Source organism: Astatotilapia calliptera, chromosome 15 (assembly GCF_900246225.1).
Source record: "Astatotilapia calliptera chromosome 15, fAstCal1.2, whole genome shotgun sequence".
In the NCBI taxonomy this organism is placed as follows: Eukaryota; Metazoa; Chordata; class Actinopteri; order Cichliformes; family Cichlidae; genus Astatotilapia; species Astatotilapia calliptera.
In genome coordinates this window covers 36,644,550-36,659,087 of record NC_039316.1, presented here as the reverse complement: position 1 = coordinate 36,659,087, position 14,538 = coordinate 36,644,550, and the positions used below count along the sequence as shown (strand labels likewise).

Below are 14,538 nucleotides of genomic sequence, written 5' to 3'. Positions count from 1 at the left end.
AAAACATGTAAGCTAATGGTCCCAACGTGCTTAAAATACATTTTTTAATTATCTGTGTAATTTCTGTTCATATTTAAATTAAGAGGGGGTGGCAGTAAAAACTCTGTAACAGAAATGTCATCAAGTACACTTTCAAACGATTGCGCTGTACGGACTCGCGTACTTGACTACTGAGAAATGACTTTCACGTCAGACTTAGCGGCTCTTATTTATCCAAAGTGCGACACCTGAGCGCAGACCCGGGCTGTTAAACAAATATGAGCAAATGCAGATGTCAGACAGACTGTCCAAAGAATTTTAAAAAGTCAGACAACCTTCAGGGCAATAACTAGAAGAATAAAGTTTGCAATAAAAGTTTGAACAATATTTTGCTATGTGCTATTTGCTATGCTCATCTAACCTGTGCTGCAGGTCAACCAGTTCTATCTTATCAGATTCACTGAGGGTGTCTATTGGTTTGGAAGTAAGGCATATGATCTTTTGTATCACTTGCGTCTCATCAGATCTTCTTTTTTTTGCTAAATCACTGCTATATTTTCTAAAGAATTTTCCAATTTCATATTTCAAAAGTTCCCAGTTACTACAAAATGTATTATTTGTGAGAGCTTTACTCCAATAAAGTTTAATGAATCTCTGAACTTCACAAATCACTTCTTTATGCTCAAGAATGGTACTATTTAACTTCCAGTAAGAGGTTTTAGTGATTAGGGAGGATGACAACGGGATCGATAAGCTAACCATTTTATGGTCTGAGAGTGGTGTAGGATAAATATCCGTTTTAACTTTTTCTAAATCTTATAAGATAAGCCAAAAATCGATACGTGAGTGTCTGGTTTGAGTCTTATTACACCATGTATAAGCTATCTGAGACGAATGAGAATCCCTCCAAGAATCGACTAAGTTGAATCTTTGTGCAAACAGTCTTAAGAATGAGTTAGAGTCTAAACTTCTAGAAGGCCATCTGTCCAAATAGCTGTTAAACACTGTATTAAAGTCTCCACCAAAAATAATAAAAGAATTGGGATATTTAGATAACCAGCGCAGTAGGCGCTCCTCCAACCTATCAAAATATAGTTTATTCTCCCTCTGACAGTTAAAACCATACACATTGACTAAAATATAGATAGAGTGTGCAGCCTCAACTATTAGAAAAATGTAATGACCATCTTTATCTATGTCAGAATTCAAGATTTTACCATTAAATCTTCCTTTAAGTATGCAGACACCAGCAGCATGCTCTGTACCATGAGACATCCACAGATCATCTCCCCATTGCGATCTCCGAAATGTTTTTTCTTGTTCTGTTGAGTGAGACTCTTGTATAAAACAGAAATCTGAATTGAACTGCTTGCAAAACAAAAAAATAGCCTTACGTTTAACATTGTTTCTTAAACCTCTTGCATTTAAAGAAATAACAGACAGAGACATAATGATAGTAACAAAAATTAAAAGTGACAAATAAGAAAAAGCTTAAACCAAGTAAATGAAGAACAGTTGAACCTGGTCACTTAAGAGAGTCCTATATAAGATGAGAACTGCAACCCCTGAGTAAGGAAATTGTGAACTTGAATAATAATAGGAATACAATAGCCTAAAACAATAAAACCAATGTGGTAAAAATAAATAAATAAAATAAATAAACGCTTCACATATGAGCATTGAAAGGGAGCTTAATAGAAATTTTCTTGCTCCATTTAAATAACTAATTATTCAAAAAAAGAATAAAAATAAAAAAAAAATAAAAAGAAGCTTATCCAGCTTGCTCATAACATTTTCAGTAAAAAATATTGCAGCCAAACTGAAGACCAATAAACTTATAACAAATAAACTGCATCAGTTTAACTCTGATCGTTTTATGAGTCCAACAACAAAAACAAACAAACAAAAAAAGAACGGCAGTGAAACCAAGTTAATCTTAAGATACTTCAGTTTTCACCTCAAAATACCTTGGATCAAATTATAGGGCTGGAAAAATCTCTTTTCCCTCCACGAACGCACGACCTCCTACGAAGAACGCCAGCTTGTTTTCGTTGCGCGCAGCTTCCACAGACGGCCAGAGTCTGTTTCTTCGGGCGCGGTCGTCAGGGGACAGATCCTCAGCCAGCTTTAGGTTGTTACGTTTCAGGTAGGTGGACTTCTTAGCAGCGCGCCAGACAGCATCGCGGTAGATCCTGGATGTAAACTGAATGATGATTCCCCTGGGTTGGTTGTTGTTGGACCTCTTGGGACCGATGCGGTGGACGGTGTCAACGACGTCGGGGGATTTATCTTGCATCTCCGGTATGACTGATCTACAGACTTTGATTACCTCCTGCCGCACGTCCTGCTTGTCCCTCTCGGTCAGACCGTAGAGCTTCAGATTCCAACGCCGTGAATAGCTCTCCAGGTGAGAGATGCGCTTTTCCTGTGCTTCAGCGATTGCTTTATATTTTTCGAGCTGTGCCTCAACACTGACAACTCTGCTCTTCATATCATTTAACTCAGCACAGACAGCATCAAATGACTCCTTAACAGCTGTGATATGTTCAGTGTTCTCTTGGACAGCTTTTTTCATCTCGGAGATGGCTATGGAGTTGTCACTCACCATTTTTTCAAGTGTCTGAACTCGAGTTAATCAACATGGTAAGTGATGAGAGCTGGGAGAGAACCGTAGATGTCTCCGTATCCGCAACTTTTCTTAGCTTACCCGCGGGAGAGGAACATGGAGTGATAGGGAGAGGGGGAAACTCTTCTTCCATCCGTGAATACTGAAGCGGTTCGGAAACTGCCTCCAAATAGTCGTGCATGGAGTCGATGAGAGTATTTTTAGTGTCGGCGGGCATCTCAGTAGCGAGAGAAGACTGAGCAGCTTGGCTAACATTAGCAAGCTTGCTAACGGAGCCACTGTTAGCATGTAACTTCTTAGATTCGGTCTTTCTCTTCTCGGGTTTGCTCATTTTGGTTCACAAATAGATACCAAAATGAGACGTAAAAGATGACTATTGCGTAGGCGTAAATAAAGTCTCTGTTCACTGTGTGTAATATATATTTTAAAAAAGGCCAGGTTCGCAGAGCTCAGCGATACGTGACTGCTCAGAGCGCCATCTTGGGCTCCCCCCCCCCCCTCGAAGAGTCACGATTGCGTTGACTATCAAAAGTCGACGCGTCGTTTGAAGCTTTGTAAGATCCCAAAAGACGCAGGAATAAGTAGCAGGATTTAAGAGTGTAATAACGGACTGAAACAGAAGATGGCAGCACTGCATGTACAAGGATGCCAGCTGCCGTTAAACCCCGAAGAAGAAGAAGTAGCTGTGTCCCAGAATTCATAGCGCAGCCCAGCTCAGTTTCCAACAATGGCGGCAGCTAGTTAGTTTTAGTATTACTCTTATTATTCTTTATAGGTCACAAAATAAACGTTTCACATATTTTCAGGCGAGACTGTAACTGTGTAAACCTCAAATATCTGCTCAGTTTATCAAGACACCACATATTTTCAAAAGCGCTCCGACGTTTTCAGAGACGTCTGTTACCCACTAGCTCGATAGCGAGCCGGGGGCAAGGCTAACTAGAGCCGTGAGAACACCGGACTCCCGGCAAATCGTTTTCAAACCCACCGCAGTCTTTCGCTACTCAGGTTAAACATATATAGGTCACTTAGATAACTTAAAAATGTTATCGTTTGGCTTTTTTTTAGTATTTTATTTGTTCCTGAGTAAATCGGTTTGGCTGAGATTAAAGTTATAGTTTCTGTAAGCAAAGCAAAACTGTTTATGTGAAAAACTGTAAAATATAATTTCAGTGTTCTGTAAAATATAATTTCAGTGTTCTTTTTACATTTCATAAGAGTAAAATCCTTGTAGGAGTAAATGTATCCAAGCTTCTGACAGATGTGACAGATGTTTAACTTATTGTTGTTTACTTGTAGTGTACAATAAATAATCAAAAACACAGGATTATTCTGCAATGCTTCATTACTCACTAATGTTACAAATGTTGAAAGGTAAAAGTGTTCAATAAAATCCTAAATATTGCAAAATGCTGTAAGAACTCTTCTTTCGCTGCTTTAGGTCACATCCCATTATATTGACTACTGTACACACACTAGTTAATATTTAAGATACAAAAAATACTGGTTTCTGTGCATGCATCTGCAGTGAAGGTGTGTGTTGTTTTGCCATGCAGCTTTTACTTACTTAGCACTCTTCTTCATTTTGACTACCATGAAGTCAAGCCAAAAAAACAAGAAAAGAAAAATGATTTTTCTGGTATCTGAAGTATAACAGTTCCCTGAACTACCTCTGATAGTGTCCTCATCATGATAATATTCCCTTTATTTATGATTAGTTATCTTCATCTTCAGAGGTCTGGGTGACAGTTTTAGTGTTTGCTTTAAAAAACAAAAAACAACAAAAACTTGAAATATATATATTCTATATACATATATAGAGATGCTCACTCCTGATTGGACACTGAGCTGCACCACCTTCTCCTTCACTCCTCCACCTTGCTGTCCTCTGTGCTCTCTCTCCTCCATCTCCAGGGAATAAATCAGAGTCTGAGCACCAAACCTGTGGACTGTTAGTCTGCAGATAAGAAGGAAAACACACAGAATTCTCATGTTTGCCATTTTTCATACCGTATTATTATAGTATATTAGTTTACCAGTCCAACAGATTTATTTTCCCAAATGGATCATTACAGCTTTTGCCACACTGGTCCACTTGATTGTCAAAGTGTATTAGCTCTTTATTATTTCTTTCTTTTCTTTACCTTGAAATTATTACAATCAGAACGGACAGGACTGGGGATGGGAAAGAGAAAGATGAAGAAAAGAGAAGTTGGGAAGATGCTCAACAGAAGGAGATGGAAAGCAAAAAGATAGGAGAAGAGAGACACAGAGAGAGAAGACACTAAAAATCTGTTTGATCACCTGCTGGAAAAATAAAAACAAGCAAAAAGAGAAAAACACAGTAGCGAAACCACAGCAAAAACCAACATAAGCACAAGTTATAGTAAATAATAAATATCTCCACATCCCGGAAGGGCCTGATCGAGCCACAGGGGCCATAAACTGACAGTTTATTTATAACTAGAAATAATAAAGCAGTTGACGTGTTTCAGGCTGTGACTTTTAGTATCTGTTGGTACTTCATCACTTTGAATAAGTGTAAGTCAACACCAGGCCGCACTTTCAGTCTTTCCATTAAACAAATGACCAACAATCCATTGTTTTCACCATTAAACAATAAAATATGCTTCTTGACTCCTTGATGCAGGTGCCCACCTACGACCTGGTTTATTAATACTAAGCTAAAGAGGAAAGCAACTCACTGTAGTTCTCACAGCTCAGGACAAGCAGACACCTGATGTTGAGTGACTGAATGGAACTAAAACAAGAATTCATAATTATGTTTGTCTGCCATGAACACGTGATGATAAAACTCTGCATATGCAGTCAGGAGACTGATGACCTGTGAAATGAGCTGTTAGAAATGTGCAGATATGTGTAAACATTGATCAGCATTTAACATCCAGGATGGAGCAAAACTTCTGACCTGCATGTATGAGAACCTTTAATCACATCATCTTTGTAGTGAAATAGCTGATGACTCATTAAACGTTTCCATGTAATTTATCCACAGTGAAAAATATTCACTTTGCTGGATCTGAAAATCACGTGTTCATTTCATTAGACACTAGCAATACCATTAAACTGGACCTTATCATTATCATATAGCACTAAATGTGAAACTGTGTCATATAACAATCTATATATGTAATATGTGTTTGCCTGAATCTTCCAGCACAAACAGAAAGACGAGCTGTTGTCTGAGTATCAACACAAGTACACACCAGAAATCGTTCAGTAAAGACAAATTTAATAAATGAAAGCTGGTGAGAGGGCCTTTGATGTTTCTCTTTGGATCATCCTGTTGTTTGTCTCCCAGTGTCGTTACTGCTCCTCTCCTTTCAAAGACAAACACCAAATAACACCAAATGAGAGTGAATCACTTCAGAAACACTCCTGGTTATTGTGAGCAAACGTCATAACATGATGAATGTATTTACCATTTTACTGAGGGAAAATCTTCTGTGTGGAGTTTCTTCTCATCTTGGCTCTTTTTCCTGACATTTAGAAACAAGAGGCAGAAAAGAAAGAATAAAAGTTAAAACCTCAACAAGTTTTTTAATGTTTGGGATGTTTTAGAAACAACCTTAAACACTATTTACTACTTACCACTTTGTTCATTCTTGCTGACGTTCACTCTCCTCATCTTCTCTCTAAAGGACAAATGACAGAAAAGAGGGAATCATTTTAGTAACTTTATCAACCAGGTGAGCAGAATTTTAGATATTTATCAATATTCTGATTAAAAGCAGAGTGAATACTTATCTTTTTACGAGAAAGGGTTCAATCCGTCCTGTCTTAGGTCTTAATGTCACCTTGGCTCCTCTGTTTTCTCTGAAAAACAAAAGACAAATGGGAAGAAAAAAATTAGTAAATGATTTCAGCAACTAGAGGAAGTGTTCACTGAGGAGGAGCTGTCATAATAATATAAAATCAATATATACTTATCTTTTTTTTAATGACAGTTTACAGAGCACGCTGGCTTCGCTCCTCCCTCCGCTCCTCTCTGAAAGTTAACTGGATAAAGGATAATAACAATTAATAACATCATCAAAACAGACAAACCTGAAAGAATTGCTGATCAGAGCTGTGACAGAGTCACAGATTAGTTGGATGTATACTTATCTTTCACAATGAGAGCGTTTGCATAGACGTCTCTTCAGGTCTTTTTATTGTTTTCTTTCTGGAGAGGAAAGTGATGAGACTGATGAGGAAATACCAAATACAAAGACTGACAAAGGGAACTGAAAAAGTCTAACCAAAACCTATACTGGGGGAAAACTGTAGGAAACAGAACTACTGAGGCAAGGAAACACGAGGGGACGGAGACTAACACTCTGACAAGGGACAAAGGGAGACTGACACAATATTTACACACAGGAGGCTGATTATGGGAACTAAGGACACATAGAAACACAGCTGAACCGAATAAGAAATGAACAACAAGTCGAAACAAACTCTAATGACAGTTCAACCAGTTTCTAAACACAACAAATAACTTTCAGGATGTTTCAACAATGTGTAAAATGAGTTCTTATCTTTTTTTGTGAGAGGGCCTTCAATGTTTCTCTTTGGATCATCCTTCCATCCATTTCTTCTGCTTAACCATTGGAGCCATCCCAGCTGTTATGGGGCCAGAGGCGGGGGTATAACCTGGACAGGTCAGTCTAACACAGAGAAACAGACAACCATTCACACTCACATTCAACCTAACTGCATCTCTCTGGACTGTGGGATGAAGCTGGAGTACCTGGAGGGAACCACAAAGGCGCCAGGACTGTCTTGCTCTCAGATGACGCCCGTTCACGCTGCTCTGAAGACCCTCAGTTGTCTTTGGATCAAATAACACCAAATGAGAGTGAATCACTTCAGAAACACTCCTGGTTATTGTGAGCAAACGTCATAACAAGATGAATATATTCACCATTTTACTGAGGGAAAATCTTCTGTGTGGTGTTTCTTTGCAGCGTGACTCTTTTGCCTGACTTTTAGAAACAAGAGGCAGAAAAGAAAGAATAAAAGTTAAAACCTCGTTGATTTTCAAATATTTTAGGACATTCTTTTAGAAACAACCTTAAGCACTGTTTACTACTTACCACTTTGTTCAGGCTTGCTGACGTTCGACATGCTTCACTGTATATTATAATCTCAAGCGCTTCCTTGCTTGAGTCGGGCTCCGGATGCTGCTCTCTTCCTCCGCCTTCCTCTTAGCACGCTTTGCCGACATATTTAGAAAACGGCAGAGCACCGAAGTGAGAACTCTGCCGTCCGCGCTGTAGTCTGTTACTCTCCAGCGGTTCTTCATCTCAGTGTCCTCTGTTTGGTAAACAGTGGAGATGACTCTGGTGACGGGGAGGCCGTCGACAGTCAGGGTGCGGACACAGTTCCTCCGATCTGCCTTCAGCACAGCAAGATCTGCTTTCTCTGGAAGAACTGGAGTCAGGAAGCGTGGATGAGAGCTGGAGCCCGCAGGCGGCAGCATCATGCCAGCTGGTGAGTCCGTAGGAGGAGAAGGAGTGGTGTTCTCTCTCTGGCTCTGCCTCACATTGACAAATGGTGTCGTCACCAGGTCCCGGTGGAACCATCCTTTAAAAGGTATGCAAGGAAAGTCCTTGGACCCAGTCACCAGGTTATGGTAAAGAGTGAGGACCAGGTGAGTCATGGAGTTCAGATGCCTCCTGCTCAGTTCACGGTTCCTCAAGTTAGTGACGACCATCTGAGGTGCAGTGACTGGACTCACCAGATCAGCTACGAGAAAGCAAAGCGTGCGTCTACGTTAATCATGTGATCACACAAATTAAAGCCTGGATTTAAATTGTCCAGACATGGCTTTACATCATCATAAGCTCTTCCACACACAAACAGTAAGAAGCTCCCAGCAGAACTCATTGTTTATGAAAGCCTTCACATTTTTCACCTGGTAAAAGTTTCCATGTGTGTAAGGCTGCGTGGATTTTCACTGAGGTTTTAATACGCATTCACATTAAGGAGTAATATCTTCATATTAGTTGAGCATCGATATTTTGAGGATAAAGCAGCTACATTTAGGTGAGAAACCTCCCACCTCCTTATTGCAGGCACACACTGTTTCAATCTCAAACTCATCCTGCGACTCTGTGAACTTTTAAAACTCCAGCTTCTCCAGCTTTACACATTCACAATCTATGAAACGTTCACGTATAACTCAGCGCCAGCGGCCCAAACATGTCAACTCAAACCCTCTACATGCAAAAACGGCCGCGCGCTGACGTCAGCGTCCTCCAACGCCTTAAGTCGTTAGCAATTAAAAAAAAACATGGCGCCATCTTTATAGCGTACTGGCACATGTTAAAATTGATGTTACTCAAGTATGAAACATCTCATCCTAAATGTTAACACTCATGAAGTCCTACTTCCAAACAATAATAGACAAAAATCTAAGTTGTATTTGTTTGCTAGCACTCTGACATATTAGCCTGCTGTACTCACCATAGCGTTGATCTAACACCTCCTCAATGAAAAGGGAGAGCAGGTGCATCTCGCGACTCAAGTCTGAAGAAGTCATTTTGCAAATCCTTCTTGAAGATTTTCAAACGTTAGCTGTAGTTTGAAAAATCCGAGTTTTCACAGCACTAGTGGGGAAAAGCTCCTGTTTGCGCTCAAACGTGAAACCCGAATTCCACTTTTGCCTCCTGCTTTTATACCTGCACTCAAACACGTCATCATCACCATGACACCCAGGGCCACCGAAAATCAATTTTATTTATTTAAAATAAAGTTCGTCTAATTATCATAGTTTTTAAAATATATATATATTTCTCATTTTATTTTACTGCTTTATTCATCCTTTTTAAAAAATATATTGCCAAACTTTGTCGTTTTAATTCTTTAAAAAATCATTAATTCACCAGTTTACAAAAATGAAGATCGATATCTGAAATTTAAATTAATAAATAAATAATTACAATTGATAATGGGTTTTTAGCATTAAAGAATAGTTTTTCAGTGCGCTTTAAATGTTATCAGAGCCGATGTTGTGCCAAAAAGTGATCGCAGTCCAAAAAGTGATTTACGGTATTGAAACGTTTGTTTGTGTCATGACATTTGTAAACAGTTGATGTTTAAGGTGCAGTTCATGTGGAAGCCAGAGGAGGGTGGTGTTGTGCGCATAATACAAAGTGATGGCGAAACCTAAAAGACGGTGTCATGTCTGCTCCCTGAAGCAATCTCATAACAGTTTCAATCTATTTCAAGCCAGTTAGCACATTTCTGTTATGAAGTGCAATCATTTTTTGGCAGTAAACTTAAATCCTTTTATTATGAATATCACATTCTCAGATTTTCAAGAGAGACCAGACCAATAGGACAGCAGAAATCACAAAAATATATAAATAACAGTTTTATAAAGATTAAAACAGTAAAAAAAAAAAAGACTGGAATGATTATGATGTATAACACAGAATATGTACAATAACAGAGTTATAAACACACCTAGAACACACGTGATACTTTTATTTCATCTATAACCTCTGTGCAAATTTTGTTGACTGCAAAGTGTTTATGAATATGTTTTTAAAAGCTGGTTATCTGACTGTCAGTTAATAGCAATTAAAAAGAAAGCTGATTTTTATTTAAAAAACCCTGAAAACATCACACCTCTGAAGTAACACATTGTGATTCATGTACAAACAATACACAATTATTGTAGATTCTTCAAAGCCTCCTTATATTCATCACTTGGGTAGGTGGTGTTATACATGCCCTCACAGCACCGGCACATCAATCCTCCTGTTTTCACCTTGTCACCTTCATTAAGCTGCTCTCTTACTACAGAAGGCCCACCGCATGCATGGGGGGGAGAGGGGGGGGGGGATACCGTGGGCCAGGGCTGTGGCATCTAATGTCTGGTTGTCAGTGTCCTTTGGAAAAGCAAGTGATTGTCCTCAAATCAGATGTCCCAGCAGATTGATCTAGTTTGCCATGCTGGCAAAAGACCAATACACCAAGACAAACAGCCATTTATGCTTTTTACACAGACAGCTCATTTTTTTTTCTATTTAACTAGAAGAATTGTTGTACCACACATTAAAGTTTCAAATCAGTGAAAAAGCAATCGTGCCAAAGAAATGTCATGTGTTTGTTTAAGATGACTGCAATTATGGTATTAACAGAAAACACACATCTCTGTCTCTTTTCTTTTCTGTTTAGTGTTTCACTTACCTTCTAAACTCAACAAGTACTTGCACAATCCTGAGGTTTTTAGAAAAGAATATCTCAGATTAAATAAGGAGGAGATACAGACGTTAAAACTAACCTTTATTACTATGATACAAAACAATATTAATGAAGTTGTTAAAAGTGGTACTTCTTACACACACACACACACACACACACACACACACACACACACACACACACACACACACACACACACACACACACACACACACACACTCGGCTCATTACAAGTGTTTAAAAGTTTGAGTTGTCTGAAAAACTAAAGAAAGAAAAAGACAAAAATGTTACAATACAAAAGTTGGAACTTTATTAACACACAGAAATACAAACTGATGGGTTGATAAATATCAAGAAGACAGTACATTTCACATAAAGACTGTGCATCATTTTAAGATGAAAAAATGCAATATGGGGTCAGCCAGAGGATTAATAATCAAAACTAAGGGATTCTGATATTAATACTGCACCGCCTCCAATCTCACTATAAGTTACATCTGTTGAACTGACTTCTTGCTAGCATTTCCAAGGAAGTCGAGATGAAAAAAATAAAACCTAAAAACAGAGGGTCCAATACATTTAACAGGAATTTGTCAAAAAGAACAACAAAAGTACTGACTGTTATTTTTTTATTTTTGACCCTGTAACTCAGTTATTAGTTTGAAAATAAACGTTTGTATGTCTTCAAAAAATACTGTAAAGCTTTTGACTCTTAGGGAGTCAGGAGCTACATGACAGATGTTATTTTGAATGACTTGGATATTTGCTGTTTACCAACCGTAAGTCTGCACAACAGAAATATTGTTCTGAAACACATTAAAATACACAAGTGAAAGATGATATCTGTAATTAGAGCTGCCACGATTAGTTGAAGAGTCACGATTTTTTTTTTAAACTTTATTTATCACATTTTAAACATACAGTCAAGTAAAACAGGGATCACATAAAAGATGACATTGTGGTAGTACAATGAGGAACAGAAAGAGTGACAAGGACAGTGAGACAAAAGTGAGTACAAAAAATAAAATAAATTAAGGGGAACATAAATAAACAAAAGTTTGCAAGAGCCAAAATCAAGTTAGCAGTTTCAATCGGATATAGATGTTAACAGTCTTGAGAGCCTTAGTGTTTTTTGATGAGGAGATTGTCCTTATATATTGTGCAAGTTCCATTTTTAATCCAAGAAGTTCAGGCTTTCTGCCGAGGACTTTGCTTTTGTGTATATGAAATTTTGCCAAAAATAAAACCAAATTTATAAAGAAGAAAGCATCATTGTCCTTGTCTTTAAAATTATAATAGCCAAAGATAACATCCTTATAGTATAGTTGAAGATTAGGGAGAACAAAGTCAGTAATAAACTTGTGGAAATCCTTCCAGAATTTACACGTAAATTTACATGACCAAAACAGATGAGAAACTGTTTCAGGTTGCTCTTGACAGAAGGTACAATGTACATTTATTTCAGCCATAAATTTGGACAAATATTGTTTGGTAGGGTAAAACTTATGAATCAACTTAAAGGAAATCTCTTTAATTTTGTTTGTTAAGAAAAACCTTTGTGGTAAAGTCCAAACTTTTTTCCATTCAATATCTGTTACAAAATTGGCCCAATAAAATATGGCTGATGGAACAGAGACCATTGCATCCTGAAAGAGAGATCTTATTTTGGTATTTATAGACTTATGAGAGGAAAAGCAAACATTGCCAAGAGAAGAATGTAACACATCCGGGGGAGTGACCTGTAGTGGAGCACTGTGGGAGCATCTGTGTAACATGGACAGACCAGATGGGATGGCATCGAACACTATTGAGAATTCTTTAGGCGTTATCGGTACATCTCCTGAGGAACTCAGAGTAATTATATAAGAGTCCATCTTCTCTATATAACTGACTAACCAAGATTATTCCATTATTAAACCAGTTATTTAAAAAAAAGAGTTTTATTTTTATAAATAATATTGCAGTTATTCCAAATAAAACAGTTTTGTGGAGAGAAATTGTGTTTGTAAATCAGCGCCCATGCCAAAAGAATTTATTGATGAAAGTGAGAAAGTTTCAGTGGTATTTTTGGAATACTGTAATTGCAGAGCAGTAGGAAGTTAAGGCCGTCTAAATGAGAGAACACATGATGTGAGATAAAGTTCCAGATAGAAGTGGGATTTCTTAAATACTTTTTAATCCAGTTTATTTTAAAGGTGTTGTTAAGAGCACCGAAATCAATAAAATTTATACCTCCTTTATCATATGAATTTAAAGCTACTGATTTACGCAAGTAGTGAGTTTTATTTTTCCATAAAAAATTGTATAATAATTTGTTAATTGACTTACAGGTTGTATTATCAACATGTAGTGACTGGGCAGCATAGGTTAGACGGGAGATACCTTCAGCCTTCGATAGCAGAACTCTACCCTTCAATGACAGGTCTCGCTGTAGCCAATGATTAAAGATTTTTTGGGATTTATCTATAATAGGAATGAAGTTTGTGGAGCATCTGGATTGCTCATTTTTTATTATTTGAATTCCAAGGTATCTTACAGAATTTCTTACAGGTATTCCATGAATTGAAGTTGCTAAACAACTTTTAACTGGTAAAAGTTCACATTTATGCAGGTTGAGTTAAAGTCCGGAGGCTTTAGAGAATGGCTGTATATTGTTAATGGCCACTGAAACTTGCGAGGCGTCTCTGAGGAAGAGAGCTGTATCGTCTGCCAGCTGACTTATGAGTATTTCTCTGTTAGCAATGACCAGGCCTTTTAAAGAACTGAGTTTAATGTGTGAATTAAGGAGTTGCACAGAAAGAAGGAATAAATATACGGATAGGGGGCAACCCTGCCTCACTCCACGCTTTAGAGAGAATCTTGGGGAAATACCAGTGGCAAGCTTTATGGAGCTGTTACTATTGGAATACAGTGTCCGAACGGCATTACAGAAGGACTGACCAAACCCAAATTTATTTAAAGCAGTAAAAATAAACTCATGCTCTAAGGAGTCGAACGCCTTGTAGAAATCTAAAAAAAGAATAAGACTATCATCCTGTACAAGTTCTGGGTAATCTATTATGTCTAAAATTAATCTTATGTTGTTTGAGATATGACGATTCTGCATGAAACCAGACTGACTCTCATCAATAACTTTATCTAATACAGGTTTCATTCTATTAGCCAGAATTTGTGCCAATATCTTATAATCATTATTCAGTAAAGAGATTGGTCGCCAATTGTCTAAGAGCAAAGGATCCTTTCCTGGTTTTGGAATGAGGGTGATCAAACCTTGACATAAAGTGGGAGGGAGTGCACCTCTATCCATACTTTCCTTAAAAACTTCTAAAAGAAACGGGGCTAAACTGTCAGCGAACTGTCAGTTCCAGGTGATTTGTTAATCTTTAGATGTTTTATAGCATCTGCAACCTCAATCAAAGAAATTGATCTGTCGCAAAGCTGACTATCCTCCTCATTCAGCTGAGTCATTTTGTCTAAAGAATTTTTAAAAAGTCAGACAAGCTTCAGGGCAATAACTAGAAGAATAAAGTTTGCAATAAAAGTTTGAACAATATTTTGCTATGTGCTATTTGCTATGCTCATCTAACCTGTGCTGCAGGTCAACCAGTTCTATCTTATCAGATTCACTGAGGGTGTCTATTGGTTTGGAAGTAAGGCATGTGATCTTTTGTATCACTTGCGTCTCATCAGATCTTCTTTTTTTTGCTAAATCACTG

General features: G+C 37.8%; 1 protein-coding gene and 1 long non-coding RNA gene across 2 annotated transcripts; both read right to left on the bottom strand.

Annotated features, from left to right (window-relative positions):
- Nucleotides 1-4,547: 4,547 nt before the first annotated feature.
- On the bottom strand, nt 4,548-6,367 carry LOC113037336 (uncharacterized). The gene is made up of 4 exons (XR_003274617.1): nt 6,218-6,367; nt 6,049-6,105; nt 5,833-5,946; nt 4,548-4,562 (listed from the first exon to the last, which is right to left on the bottom strand). It is a non-coding gene; the product is annotated as an uncharacterized LOC113037336 (long non-coding RNA).
- A 185-nt stretch (nt 6,368-6,552) lies between these two features.
- On the bottom strand, nt 6,553-9,299 carry LOC113037330 (uncharacterized). Its single transcript, XM_026194300.1, has 5 exons — nt 9,077-9,299; nt 7,705-8,356; nt 7,533-7,593; nt 7,359-7,439; nt 6,553-7,275 (listed from the first exon to the last, which is right to left on the bottom strand). Exons 1-2 carry the CDS (start codon nt 9,150-9,152, stop codon nt 7,749-7,751), a joined length of 684 nt encoding a protein of 227 aa, XP_026050085.1. The 5' UTR covers nt 9,153-9,299; the 3' UTR covers nt 6,553-7,275; nt 7,359-7,439; nt 7,533-7,593; nt 7,705-7,748.
- Nucleotides 9,300-14,538: the final 5,239 nt, after the last annotated feature.

Excerpts from the sequence above, each read along its gene's own strand:
- LOC113037330 (XM_026194300.1), bottom strand. The coding sequence starts at position 9,152 with ATGACTTCTTCAGACTTGAGTCGCGAGATGCACCTGCTCTCCCTTTTC. Across the intron at positions 8,357-9,076 it reads GGTGTTAGATCAACGCTATG|CTGATCTGGTGAGTCCAGTC; the intron begins GTGAGTACAGCA and ends GCTTTCTCGTAG.